The following is a 12945-nucleotide window of genomic DNA, read 5'->3' on the forward strand; positions in this document are numbered from 1 at the left end:
TTGTTCACTTCCTTGAAATGTTCTTTTAAACCTCTCTTGAGCAAGTTTTTGACTATGTTCGATGATATCCCCTTATGTAGATCAGTAGTATTTCTTGTTTGATAATGCTCTTGTAAAAAGCCTTGAAAAATGTCACTATTACATAAATGTAAGTTCCTATTATTTTATGTAATTAGTTATGTAATAATTATTGAATACTCCACAGTGGACCTAACACATTAAACTGCACCAAGAAATTACTAATATAATTGTTTCAACGAGTCAACAATCATGGTGACAGACCTCTATTACCTTGTTCAAGTGGCCCGTCTACTAATTGATTATGTAAGACACCATAGATAAATCCGACATAGTTTTCCTGTAACCCCACAAACTAAGAAACTGGATTACTGACAGACGCCTTTCTTTCCCTGCTCAGAATCACAGATCCTAAATTGTAGTTTCCCAGAGGAGATTAGCTAACAATAGATTATGAATATAACCCGACAGTTCCTAAGAAGCATCATATTGGATTTGAAATATTAACTATGTCTTTCCCTCCACAGATGCTGCCAGACATGCTGAGTTTCTCCAGCAGGCTCTGTTTTTATTTCAGATCTCCAGCATCTGCAGTATTTTACTTTTATCTTTCTCTTCTGTGTGGCTAGGTACCACACTGCATATTGGAAAGGGGCTGATTTTAATATCATTTAATTCAGTGTAATCTCATACATTCACTTTACGAATATACTTACTGTCCTCAGCCAAAGGACACCACCAGTACCCTGTGTACCGGTCAAACTCTTCCTGGAGTACAAAACTGGAGATTCCTGCAGATTTGGGATCATCCTCTAAGTTGGGCAAACCTTAATGACAAAAATCAGAAAAAACAAATATCCAAATGTATAAATTAAATGAAAAACTGCTATTCTGAAACAAAATGAAGGAAATGCCACAATGTCATCCTGATATGCTCATTTGGAGAATCAGCACACACAGTGGGCCAAATGGTTTATTGGATTCTGTTCTTTTCTTCCACAGGCACTTGTTTACTAATAGGCATTTTTTGTCAGATTGTAAGGGCTAAGACATAGTTTAGTTAAATCCAAAAAACTGAAGTTTTATTCCTGGTTAACAATTCCTAATTTTGGTTTGAAATTGCCGATGGCTGTTGTAAGTTTGACAAACGTTGGATGCAGACTGCAAACTATAGTAGTTTTGTAAAGGCTATGGAGACAGAATTTGTAAGGTCAGCATTGTGTTGTGAAAACCCTGACATCTACTTCTACCTGGAAATGTTGAGATATGATTTTCTTTTCCTGTTATTCACTTTGCACCATCTCATTTTCATTTTTGTCCATGTTGTGTTTTATTTTCTTCTCTTCAGGCAGTATTGCCTTCAATTCAATTTATTCTGCATTATCTGTCAAGTGTTACTGATTAATACTGACATGACCTACGTGTGACTATTAACTCCATCACTATCAATTCCCACTTTGTCACGACATTGGACTTCATCTGAAATTTCTTCTCTTGCTATTCTTGATTTGTGAAAGGCTACAAAACTTTTGTCTATGTGAAAAATTCCTAGATCATGGGGTGGCGGAGTCCAGAACTCGAGGGCATAGGTTTAGAGTGAGAGGGGAAAGATTTAAAAGGGACCGTTTTCACGCAGAGGATAGTGGGTGTATGGAATGAGCCACCAGGGGAACTGGTGGATGCTGGTACAATTATAACATTCAAAACGCATCTGGATGGGTATATGAATAGGAAGGGTTTAGAGGGATATGGTCAAGTGCTGGCAATTGGGACTAGATTAGGTTAGGATATCTGGTCTGTTGGACTGAACGGTCTGTTTCCATGCTGTACATCTCTATGACTCTACGTCCCTGTAGTCATCAGATAAGTCTGTCAGTCACAGCTATTCTATTATTTATTATCACGTAATTTCAGTAACTGGATACTGTGAAAAAAAGGTGATAATATTAATTCTTTTCAATTTGATGACATTATCCTGAGCAAATTAGGAAATGTATATTTCGCAGGGAATTCTCCAAAGGAGAAGTAGTTGAAAACTATTGATAAAAATGTACATGCACATCACTTGCAAAACAATCCTGAATGAGTTAGGAATTACACAAATAACTAACTTAACCATTATCATTTGGGTTCACAATGGGGCTTAAACATGCTTGGGAGAAACATGGAAGTCCTTTTATGCCCAGAGCTCTGCCCTCTGCAGGCAAAAGGAACACATCCAGGTATTGCATCTTTTCTGAACTAGACAAAAGCATGGATGAAAATAGGCCCCTGTTACTGCCTCAGCAAATCAGAGCCAACTTGACATTGAATGAGTACCCCTTTCTCATGCAGTATAGATTATTGCTCTTTTTAAAATGTGGTATTCTTGCATCTGTCCTGATGAGTGCAAGATGAAAAGGCACAGTAGAACAGCATGCACGTCATATTTTCAGCAATACTCGTGTAAATAAATTGTTCACAAACCTCATTCATAGGGCGAGGTTGTAGATTTGTTTAATTATTTCTGGTAGATGTCCAGGATTGCAGACAAAAATCATAGAAATCTTTCCCTGTTTGGTACTGCAGAACATTTACCTACTATTATTCTCAATATCATATTATCCACACACACAATTTATCATTAAGGATAGAAGCCAGTCATTGGCAGATTTCATTTGCTGTCAAACTATTTGAGATTCCTAAGGATGTAAAAGATGCTATAAAAATGCAAATCTTTCTTTTCCTGACTAAATTCCATATACAGAGGAACCTCGCTTATCCAAAGGATATGTGCGGGCAGTATTTCGTTCAGTTAATTGAATTCCAGATAACATAGTTTAGCCGAGTATCGGGACCTTGTGATCTTGCCAGATAATCCGATATTCGGATAATTGAATGCCGGATAATCGAGGTTCCTCTGTATCCCTTTGCATGTAAGGCTATCAGAACAGATTCCATATCTCACTGAAGTACAGAGGGCCATTAGGAGAGCTTCCCTAAAACCGTGGATACAGGTTTGAGCAAACATAGCATTTTTGTAAGCCTTATCAGTACCTTTATGTGCAAATGTTAGTCGTCTTTCTTCCCCTGTTTCAATGTTAGAGATCCACAAATCATTGCTGTGGATGAATGAAATCCAAGATGGATCAGCAGGACATATTTTGGGATCCATCCTAATGTTGGAACAGCTTGTTTTCACCGGTGAAGGATTTAATGGCTCATTCTGGAAAATAAAACAGCCAAGACATTTACTGAAACCTTTATGTTGTTGTGTCATCTCAAAGCACTTCAATTATTTTGCTTCTTTCTCTCTGAAATGGTGTCATCACCCATCAGCTATATCAAAGTGTTGTAAAAAACAAAACACTGAGAGTGTGTCTGTACCACAGGGACTGCAAACTGGCATCTCCCAACAACTTCCACAAAAGCTTTTAGAGATGGCCAATAAATAATGCCCCTTCATAAGCCTCAACTCATTAGTGTACCAAAAATCAATCACAGATTCGATGACCCAGCCTCCACTATCTTCTGGAAAATAAAATTTCACAGCCTCTGAGAAATAAAAATTCTCATCTTCCCCATAAGAAGGAATCTGTGACTTTGCCTTTATTGTGCATCACTTTAACATGTAATGTAAAGGCCATTTAACTATTGGCCTTCAACTAATCCTCCAACTCACTTTGTTAACACAACCTTTACTCAGTGACAACAACTACCTATATCTATATGGCACCATTAACTTAATAACCTGGCCTAAAGTGTTCCACAGAAGTTTTATAAGGTAAAATAATACACAAAAAGACAGATCAGTGCACTTCATGAGGGCAGATGACTAAAAGCTTTTTCAAAGAGGATGGTTTTAAGAAGAAATTTGAAGGAGGAGTGAGATAGATGAGTAGGGAGATTTAGACAGGCAATTCCTCAACCAAGAAGTCCAGGCAATTGAACACGCACCCACCAAGGGCTAACAATTAAAATGGGGATGCGGAACAGGCTGGAAATGGAAATGCACAGATATCTTAGAGCAATGTAGGACTGAAGGAGAATACAGAGATAGGGAGGTACCAGACCATGGAAGAATTTGAAAGCAACGATGAGAATTTTAACATTAAGGTGTTGCTTAACTGGAAACCAGGGTACGTCTGCAAACATGGGGTAATAGGCAAATGGGAATTAATGTGAGCTGGGACATGGACAGCTGATATTTAGATGACCTCAGGTTTGTAGGAGATTTGAGGAGGGGGAAGCTGTAGGCCTTGAATCCATTACAATAGTCAAGTCTGTAGGTAACAAAGGGATCAATGAGAATTTCAATAGCAGAAAAGTTCAGACAGGAAGGGGATAATTTGGTGTTGGAATAGTAGGTGGTTTCAGTGACAGAGCCAATATCTAGTTGAAAGCTCACTTGCGATCAGATATGACTCTGAAGTCATATACAGAATGGTTCAGCCTCAGGCAGTAATCAGTGGAGTTGGTGATGAGGGAGCAAGGTTTGGGGCAGGAACCAAGGACAAGACTCCCAAGATTAATAGATCTTCCCAAGACAAAATTTCTGCTCAATCACGAACAGAATGCCAGACATGCAGTCTGATAATTTAGAGATGGTGGTGTGATCAAAATGATCAACAGTGCAGAGTGTAAAGTGTCATTGATTTTTCAGAGGATGCTATATGTAAACAAGAAATAGGAAGTGATTAGGGATGGATCCTTGGTGGACAACTCTCAGACTGTCAGACTATGTGACTTTGGACATTCAGTGTCACATGCTTTCCTGTAGGAAGGTAACATCAGAAGGCGAACCAGCTTTCAGCTGTTGCTCACTTTGCAGAATGACCCTGAATAGGTCCCCTAATGAACAACGTTCCCTCTAAACTGTGCCCACTCGGAGGTTCCACACATCGACTTCTCATTTCAGACATCAATGCCATGCACGGACATTGGGGGGGGGGGGGGGGGGGGGGGTCACACTCTGGAAAGAAAGTCAAAGGGTGTATTGCCAATGAGATTTATGACATCTTAACCAAAGAACAGCCCTAGCAAGGTGAAGTGAAAGAGGAGAAAAGTAACTCAACTTGTAAGGATGGAAATAAACAACGTGACTCACAGTGAAGCCTGAGTTACCACCGTCCACCGCGAAATAGATCTTGTTGCTCGCCTGGAACAGGAACATTCCACTTTCTTTGTGGAAATCGTACGATGCAATTCCAATTGTTCCAATTCTCTTCCTTTCCCGTAACAGCTCTTCTTCACGGCAATAAATTCCATAGTCAGGAACAGACTGGGGTCAGACACAAAACCAAAATAGATCATTCAACATTTATACTAGTGATCAGTAAAACATCTATTATTACACTATTTCCCATACCTGAAAATAGTCTAGCAGAGGTTTCCATGACAGCAGCAGGACAGAATCCTTATTTATCTCATGAGGAATTTCAGAGTAGAACAATCGATTTTCCCGGTTTTCATTTGACATGGCTATAAAGAAATCACATATTAAATCAATTACATACACTGGACTGATTCACAGAAACATTATCTCACAGGACCTCTGAGATAATCAATTTAATGGACAATAAAATATTTGGCTTGGTACTTGGCACTAGTTTTGTATAGCATCCCACAGAGTAAACATATAGATCTATGTGCTTCCTATCAACAAATAAACATGCCTTACATTAGCATTTAGACATAACATATATACATTAGCAACCACAGCAAAATATTGGTTAGACTACAGTTACATTATCTGAAAGATATCTTGGAGTCATGGAAAAGGTGCAGTGAAAACTGACTGAGAATGATAACAAGACATATCCACGATGAAAGAATTGATTCACTGGAGCAACAGGATGGATTCAGAAAGCTGACAATCAATGGTGAGCAACTCCAAGAATTTAGGAAGGAATTAGATAATACTTGAAGAAAATACATATTACAATTGAGAAAAAGCAGGAAAATGAATGGATAGATTCAATCTGCAACCAGATGTCGTGAAAATACAGGTACCACAGACCAAATTGTTCCTTTCTGCGCTGAAATCTCTATGATTATAAATGATCAGCAAATATATACATTACACAAAATGATTCTAATTACCCAACTTCACAAATTAATACATCCATAAACTGCATATCTTCTACACCTGCCATCAATGTACAAATTACATATTATCTACATTAATTTAACAAATATTGTTGCACACTCCTTATTCTAATGTTCAAATTAAGTAATTCTTGCAGAAGTTAACAAACAAATTATATATTTCTGTGCTTTAGCTTCACTGCTATGATGAGGGCAATGCTGGGAAGGGAAGCTTTTATTGTCCATACTTAGACCCCCCCCCCCCCCCCCCCCCCCTTAATTTGATGGAACTGTGTGGCTTTCTCATTATTTTCAGACAGTTCAGATTCAAGTCCAAAACTTCAGTGTGGGTCAGAAGTCAAGCAGACTGGGTAAGAGTGGAAGATTTCACTCCCTAAAAGGCATTTGTGAACTCGTTGGCTTTGGAGGTCAATCCTTCGGCTTTCGCGTCACGTGAACACTGATAGAAATCTTTAAATCAAGATTTTGTTTTTAACTAAACTCAAATTCTCACACTGCCATGGTGGGTTCTGCAGTCACGTTTTTGAATTGTTACTCCACCAACAGAACCACAAATATAGAAAAGGTAAAGCTCTGTGTACCATATGTCAAAAGTGTACATTACGTATATATTTTTTATCATTTAGCTGGATAAGTAGGTCTATTACTATGCTTTTTACTATCACTTGGATAAGTGTTATGTTTTAAGGTGATGCACCATCCTTTTTATTTCTTTGTCCTTAAGTTTTCTTTTTATTTTGTTTATTCCCACAGAAACTTTAGAAACTTGTATAAAACTTACAATATCACAGAACTTACAATATCCAAAGAGATATATGGTACAGAAACAGACCATTCAGTCCAACTCATCCATGCTGACCAGATATTGAATGAATCTAGTCCATTGCCAGCATTTGGCTCATATCCCTCCAAACCCTTCCTTTTCATGTACCCATCCAGATGCCTTTCAAATGTTGTAATTGTACCAGCCTTCATCACCTACTCTGGCATGTCATTCCATTATGCACCACCCTCTGCACGAAAAAGTTGCCCCTCTCGTCCCTTTTATATCTTTTCCCTCTGACCCTAAACCTATACCCTCTCGTTTTGGACTCCCCTATCCTTGGGAAAAATCCCTGACTATTCACTCTATCCATGGCCCTCATGATTTTATAAACCTCTATAAAGTCACCCACCAGCCTCTGATGCTTCAGGCAGAATAGCTCCAGCCTATTCAGCATCTCTCTGTAGCTCAAACCCTCTAACCCTGGCAACATCCTTATAAATCTTTCCGAACCCTTTCTCCCATAGAAGGGAGACCAGTATTCCAAAACTGGCCTCACTAATCTCCTGGTACAGCTGCAACATGATCTCCCAACACCTATACTTAATGTACTTAGAATAAAGGCTAGCGAACCAAAAGCCATCTTCACTACCCTGTCTACCTGCAACTCCACTTTCAAGGAACTATGAACCAGCATTCCAAGGTTTCTTTGTTCGGCAACACTCCCCAGGACCTTTCTATTAAGTGTATAAGTCCTGTTCTGATTTGCCTTATCAAAATTAGCACCTCACATTCATCTAGATTAAACTCTATCCTCCACTCCTTAGCCCAATGGCCCATCCCACCAATTTAAAAGTTGTTAATTTTTCATGAGTAGGCTTAAAATTTTGTTGTACATTACAGATTGGCAAGTCGCAACGCACTTCCCATTTAAGATCTTTTCTATCCAATTTTTGCATGTTTCCTCTGTTACAACTTCATTTTAGTTTCCCAAAACTGCACAGATTGCCTTTGAAGTATTTCCATATCACCATGGCTTAATTTTCTTCGAGTGGCGGGAGGGTTGAGAGAAGAAAGCAGCTCTCTCCCCACAACAACAGTGATTTGATAACATACAAACTAGAAATAAGTTCCATGGTGGAAAGATGGTGGTTGACAGTGTCTTAGCAAGCCATGCAAGAAAACATTTAAGGAAAGGGGAGAGTTAGGTTGGAAAAGAAAAAGGTGAGCAAGGAGTGAAACAAACAGGATTTAATTCTCAAGGCTGTTCCTAGACTTGACTTTATTCATATATTGACAGCTAATTAAAGAGACATCAGTATCTCCCAATGCTCTGCTGGTAATGAGATATGAATGCTGTAGTGTGTATTGTGCTAGCTTGGTTACAGAATTGTCACAGGATGGAGTATAGTGTTTCTCAATGTAATTGTGAGAGTACGGTATTTATCGTAAGTACTTTTTTTGTGAATGTACTGTCCATATATAATATGAATTTTTAGGTGTTTAACATCGAGTATTTGTGTAGACAACTTATATGAGATGCACAATGCCTGTGATTATGCACTACAATATCACCAGCGTGGCTGTGTATACCAAACATTTAGGTGAAGGAAACCTGCTTGCATATGACATTGATAACAGCTTGCTGCACAAAGAGGAAATCTGCCAATGTATTTGCTCCATCCCAAACAATTGGACCCTCACAAAATTCTGAGGAATGGAACATTGTTTTTTTCTGCAGTCTGAGTTCATACCCCAACAGCCATTGTCACAAGGAGTAGAACAGTGATCTCAGTCGGGATAAAAAGGATATATTTAAACTTAGTACTCACTCTAGAGTGAGTGAGCATCCCCATTGCTGGTGACTGTCTAATGCGCCCTACATGAATCAGATTCAAAAACATTTCAGGTAAAATCTGAACAGTTTGCTGTGGTATACATCATAGCCAGAAACCCATAAAATAGGGTCAAATCTGATGGTGGAAGACGAAGAATTGATTACCATAGAATGAATAGGAAAATAGACAAACAATACCAGCCTGTGTTTTCATAAGGAACAAACATTTTCTGTCCAAGATTTAGTGATGCAAATGGGGGACAAGAATTAACTGTGACAAGTTATGCAAGATGGTGGATGATGTGCTTCTTAAAGGGATACCCTTTGAGTCACAATGCGGCAATTAAAGAATGAAGAGTGACCTGATTGTTCTTTTCGCAAAAGCCAGGTTGTTATACACATCAAATGTAATTCTGGAACCACAAGCAGGCAGACACATCCAGACATAAAACAGACATAATCAGGTATGGACAAAATGATACTGATGCAACTACCATTCCTGTAGAATAAGCTGTGAATTGTAACAGATGAAACTGCAGGCCTGCGACAGGTGGGAGACCGAGGCTGCTCACCTAGATAATAGACCCTATCTGAATGAGGCCCTTCAGGATCATTTTTCTTTACAAAATAAAAATCATGAGGAGGTTTTGCCATCATGTGCCCATGCAGCTTCCTGCTGTCAGTGATTAACTTCCTTAAGCGACTCCAGGAGTACCTCTCCACATAGTATGGCTCAAACTCCTCCGAGTCTTCAATGTCCACAGCAGCACTTGCAGCAGCAGTTTCAAAGACCTCAATGTTAGGTTGCTCAGTTTCCATCGCTGCAGCCATCACCACCCCTTCTAAAAAGATGAGGACACAGAATGAAATACAAACAGCAAAGGTGCAACAATCGGACAGCATTACCATAACAACCGTAGCATCATGTATTGGAAGATCAACACCCTAACCTTCTATGCCCATAGAATATAGTATCACAAAATGTATTTCCTGCCAAAAGCTGTTTTGTTTACAGATGAAAGTATGGCAGGCACATATTGTCTAATCGGAGTTAACGTCTTGTTGAAATCGTAAGAGATTTTCACTGAGTGATTGATGGAAATCAAGAAGAGTGACATAACTGAAGGTCACGCAGTTTTAATAAAAAGGAGCAAAATCATAAATTGCTGGAAAAGCTCAGCAGGTCAGGCAGCAACGATGGAGAGAAAGCAGGGTTTACCATTCTGAAGAAGAGTCATTGGACCTGAAATGTTAACTCTGCTTTCCCTCCACAGATGCTGCCTGACCTGCTTTCTCTCCATCGTTGCTGCCTGACCTGCTGAATTTTTCTAGCAACTGCTGATTTTCTGAATCCGCAGTTCTTTGGACTATTTTTGTTTAAAAAAATTGATTCAAAATTTGGCAGTGTACCTGACAGTGCTTTTGGTAGCACAGTATTAGCTCAGGTCAGGTGTCACTCTAAAATTGCTTTCTTTTCTTTTATTTTACAATTTTCAAACTGACAGTTCGTGTAGAACCAAATATATACACAAAATAAACTGGTGCAATCTGTTAACCAGAAACAACTCTGCTTAAAACAAGCATCGTCACTTCCTTAACAAAAACAAAACAGTGCAGATGGTATATTCTGTCGCTTAATCAAATCAAAAACCAAAAAAAAGATAATCAATTGATTTCAGATAGCTCCGATTTGATTTTTTTTTCTGAAAACTTCCGATAGGACAGAGAAAGTAAAACAAACCTGACAACAGAAGATCTTACATTCCTGCTTCATAATTCAAATTTTCCAAACAGCCAAATCAAAATATCCAGCAAAGAATAAGAAGTTAGGGTTTGGTAGGAACTTAAAAGAGAAAAAAAATGAAAATGCAAAAAATAAGTGAAAAAATTGAAATTAAATCAAGGTCCCTATTGTCATAAAGAAAAACTAAAGCTCTCAAAGGTTTGAGCTAATCCCGGGATGGGAACAAATCGAATTTCGTTCAGGTTTTGTCGAAGAAAATTATTTTTGGAAAATTCCAGATCTCGAGCAATTCTGAACAAGTGATTCCTGAAGAAATCCTGACAATGATACAATGGTGAAGAAAACGCTGATTTCAATTTGTAAACTACAAATACATATAACATTTTATTTAAGCTCTGTGCTTTATTTCACAGTAAAAATGCAATTCTAATGATGTTTATTCCCCCTCAATTCTCACCCGCACACTGGAACTCCCTCACGCTCTTCCGGACTCTTTATACACTTCCGCTATCCCCCACTTCCGCTGCCAATGATATATCAGATGGAGACAGGATGGACAGCCACCCCCAGCTCCTGGCCTTTCAACCTCCAGCTGCAGAAACCCCTGCAGTTGCAGTAATCGCAGACCTCCACACACAGCGCCACCTCCGGTTAATACTCCTGGCAGACTGCGTTGACCTTATGGTGATTGACACCACCTACACACATGGTAGATTCCCATGGAATGACCATGGCAACAGGCCACTGTGGCAATGTTGTTGTGTTGTGCGTTATTACAAATCCCACTCAGTCCAAGGTGGCCACAGCTATGTGCTTGTTGAAGTCTGGAGCTATGCATATTATTGGGAAGGGGAAGGGCTTTTGCCCAAAACGTTGATTTTTCCTACTCTTTGGATGCTGCTTTTCCAGCACCGCTCTAATCTTGACTCTAATCTTCAACATCTGCAGCACCCACTTCTGCTTGGTCCTGTTGGACTGTTGAGCTGCTCTCTCATTAGAGAGAAACAGGTGGTGGTTAAACCTGAGGGTCTCAGGTCAGGCTAGAGATTGAGAAGGACTGTCTTTCATGGTAACCTCAGCCAGAGCAGGAATTGAAACCACGGTCTTGGTATCACTCTGCATCGCAAACCAGCCATCCAGCCAATTGAGATAACCAACCCCCAGTGATGGTAGAAATGAAACACTTTTTCCATCATGTGGCTGTCTAAGAATCTTTTACACTCTTACATTACTGTATATTGTCAGGATTGGAGGCTTTGACACAACTTGTTTGACCACATTATGAATGCACCTTTCCTTAGCCATCAAATCCCAGGAACTCAGAAAAAAAACAGGCTGTGTAAATTATTTAATGTTCCACCACCAGGAAAAAATACCCAGGTGGCCAGGGAGGCACACTTGATTTTTTTCTTCTTTTTATTTTTTTTTAAAATTTAACCCCCACACTACCGCCTAACTGCGGTAGTGCTTATTTGATGTCCTCTTTTATTTTTTCTTTTAATTTAACCCTCACACTACCACCTAAGTGCAGTAGTGCTTATTTTTTCCCCAGCACCCATGGTGTGTGTGTGTGCAGGTGTGAGACACAGTGAAAGACACAAAGTGCACACTTGATTTTATCTGTCAGCCAGAATTCCCTGATTGGACCAGGTTAACAGCCACAATCAGGGAGCTCATATTCTGTGCCATTCACCTGCCTGACCTCGTTCCAATCAGTACAATGGTGTTCCCATTCATCTGCTGCTCTCGCCCTTCTAGATAGTAGAGATTGGAGAGAAGGTGATTTCAGAGGAGCATTGGTAAATCATTGCAGTGTTTCTTGTAGATAATACATACTGCTGCCACTGTGCTTTTGTGCTGAAAAATAAGCATGTTAGAGGTTGTGGATGGGATAATGTTAAACTTTGTGATTGTTGTTTTGAGCTGCACTCATCCAGGCCAATGAAGAGTAGCCCATCTTGCTTCAATTGTCTAAGAGCTTGGTCAGATCACATCTGGAGTACTATATGCAGTTTAGGTGAAAGGGTAAATGTAGGGGAATGGGTCTGGGTGGGTTGCTCTTTGGAGGGTCTGTGTGGACTTATTGGGCTGAAGGGCCTGTTTCCACACTGTAAGTAATCTAATCTTAGGAAAGATATTATTGCTAGAGAGTGAATATAGTAAAGACTCACCAGACCTATTCCTAGGATGGCAGGCTATCCTATGAAGAGAAATTGGACAAACTGGGTCTTTATTCTCAAGAATTTCAAATAATAAGAGGTGATCTCAATGAAACTTACAAAATACTTCAAGAGATAGACAGGGTAGTTATGAGTTAGCTGTTTCCCCTGGTTGGGAAGTCGAGAACCAGATATACAATTGAAAAATAAGTGGGATGCTACTTAGGTTCAAGATGAGGACAATATTTTGTTTAGAGGGGAGTGAGACTTTGGAATTCTCTACCACTGATGACTGTGGAGTTTTAGTCTTTGAGTATATTTAAGGTAGATATTGACA

The 12945-nt window shown here is 39.3% G+C and overlaps 1 protein-coding gene across 4 annotated transcripts in view; it reads right to left on the reverse strand.

The window, feature by feature from the left end:
* The window catches only part of LOC122540962 (dipeptidyl peptidase 8-like), a 30026-nt gene extending 19024 nt beyond the window's left edge, over positions 1-11002 (reverse strand). Inside the window, exons 1-6 of one of the 4 annotated variants that reach the window (XM_043677325.2) lie at positions 10907-11002; positions 9200-9547; positions 5366-5478; positions 5105-5278; positions 3055-3223; positions 735-845 (exon numbers count right to left, since the gene is read on the reverse strand). In XM_043677325.2, coding sequence (XP_043533260.1) covers positions 735-845; positions 3055-3223; positions 5105-5278; positions 5366-5478; positions 9200-9536 — 904 coding nt within the window. In that variant the 5' untranslated portion in view covers positions 9537-9547; positions 10907-11002. The other 3 variants (XM_043677326.2, XM_043677329.2, XM_043677328.2) reach the window with 3 other exon arrangements.
* Positions 11003-12945: the final 1943 nt, after the last annotated feature.

Source organism: Chiloscyllium plagiosum, unplaced genomic scaffold (genome assembly GCF_037043375.1).
Source record: "Chiloscyllium plagiosum isolate Xiang-an unplaced genomic scaffold, Cpla_swu_hap1 HiC_scaffold_39, whole genome shotgun sequence".
NCBI lineage: Eukaryota > Metazoa > Chordata > Chondrichthyes > Orectolobiformes > Hemiscylliidae > Chiloscyllium > Chiloscyllium plagiosum.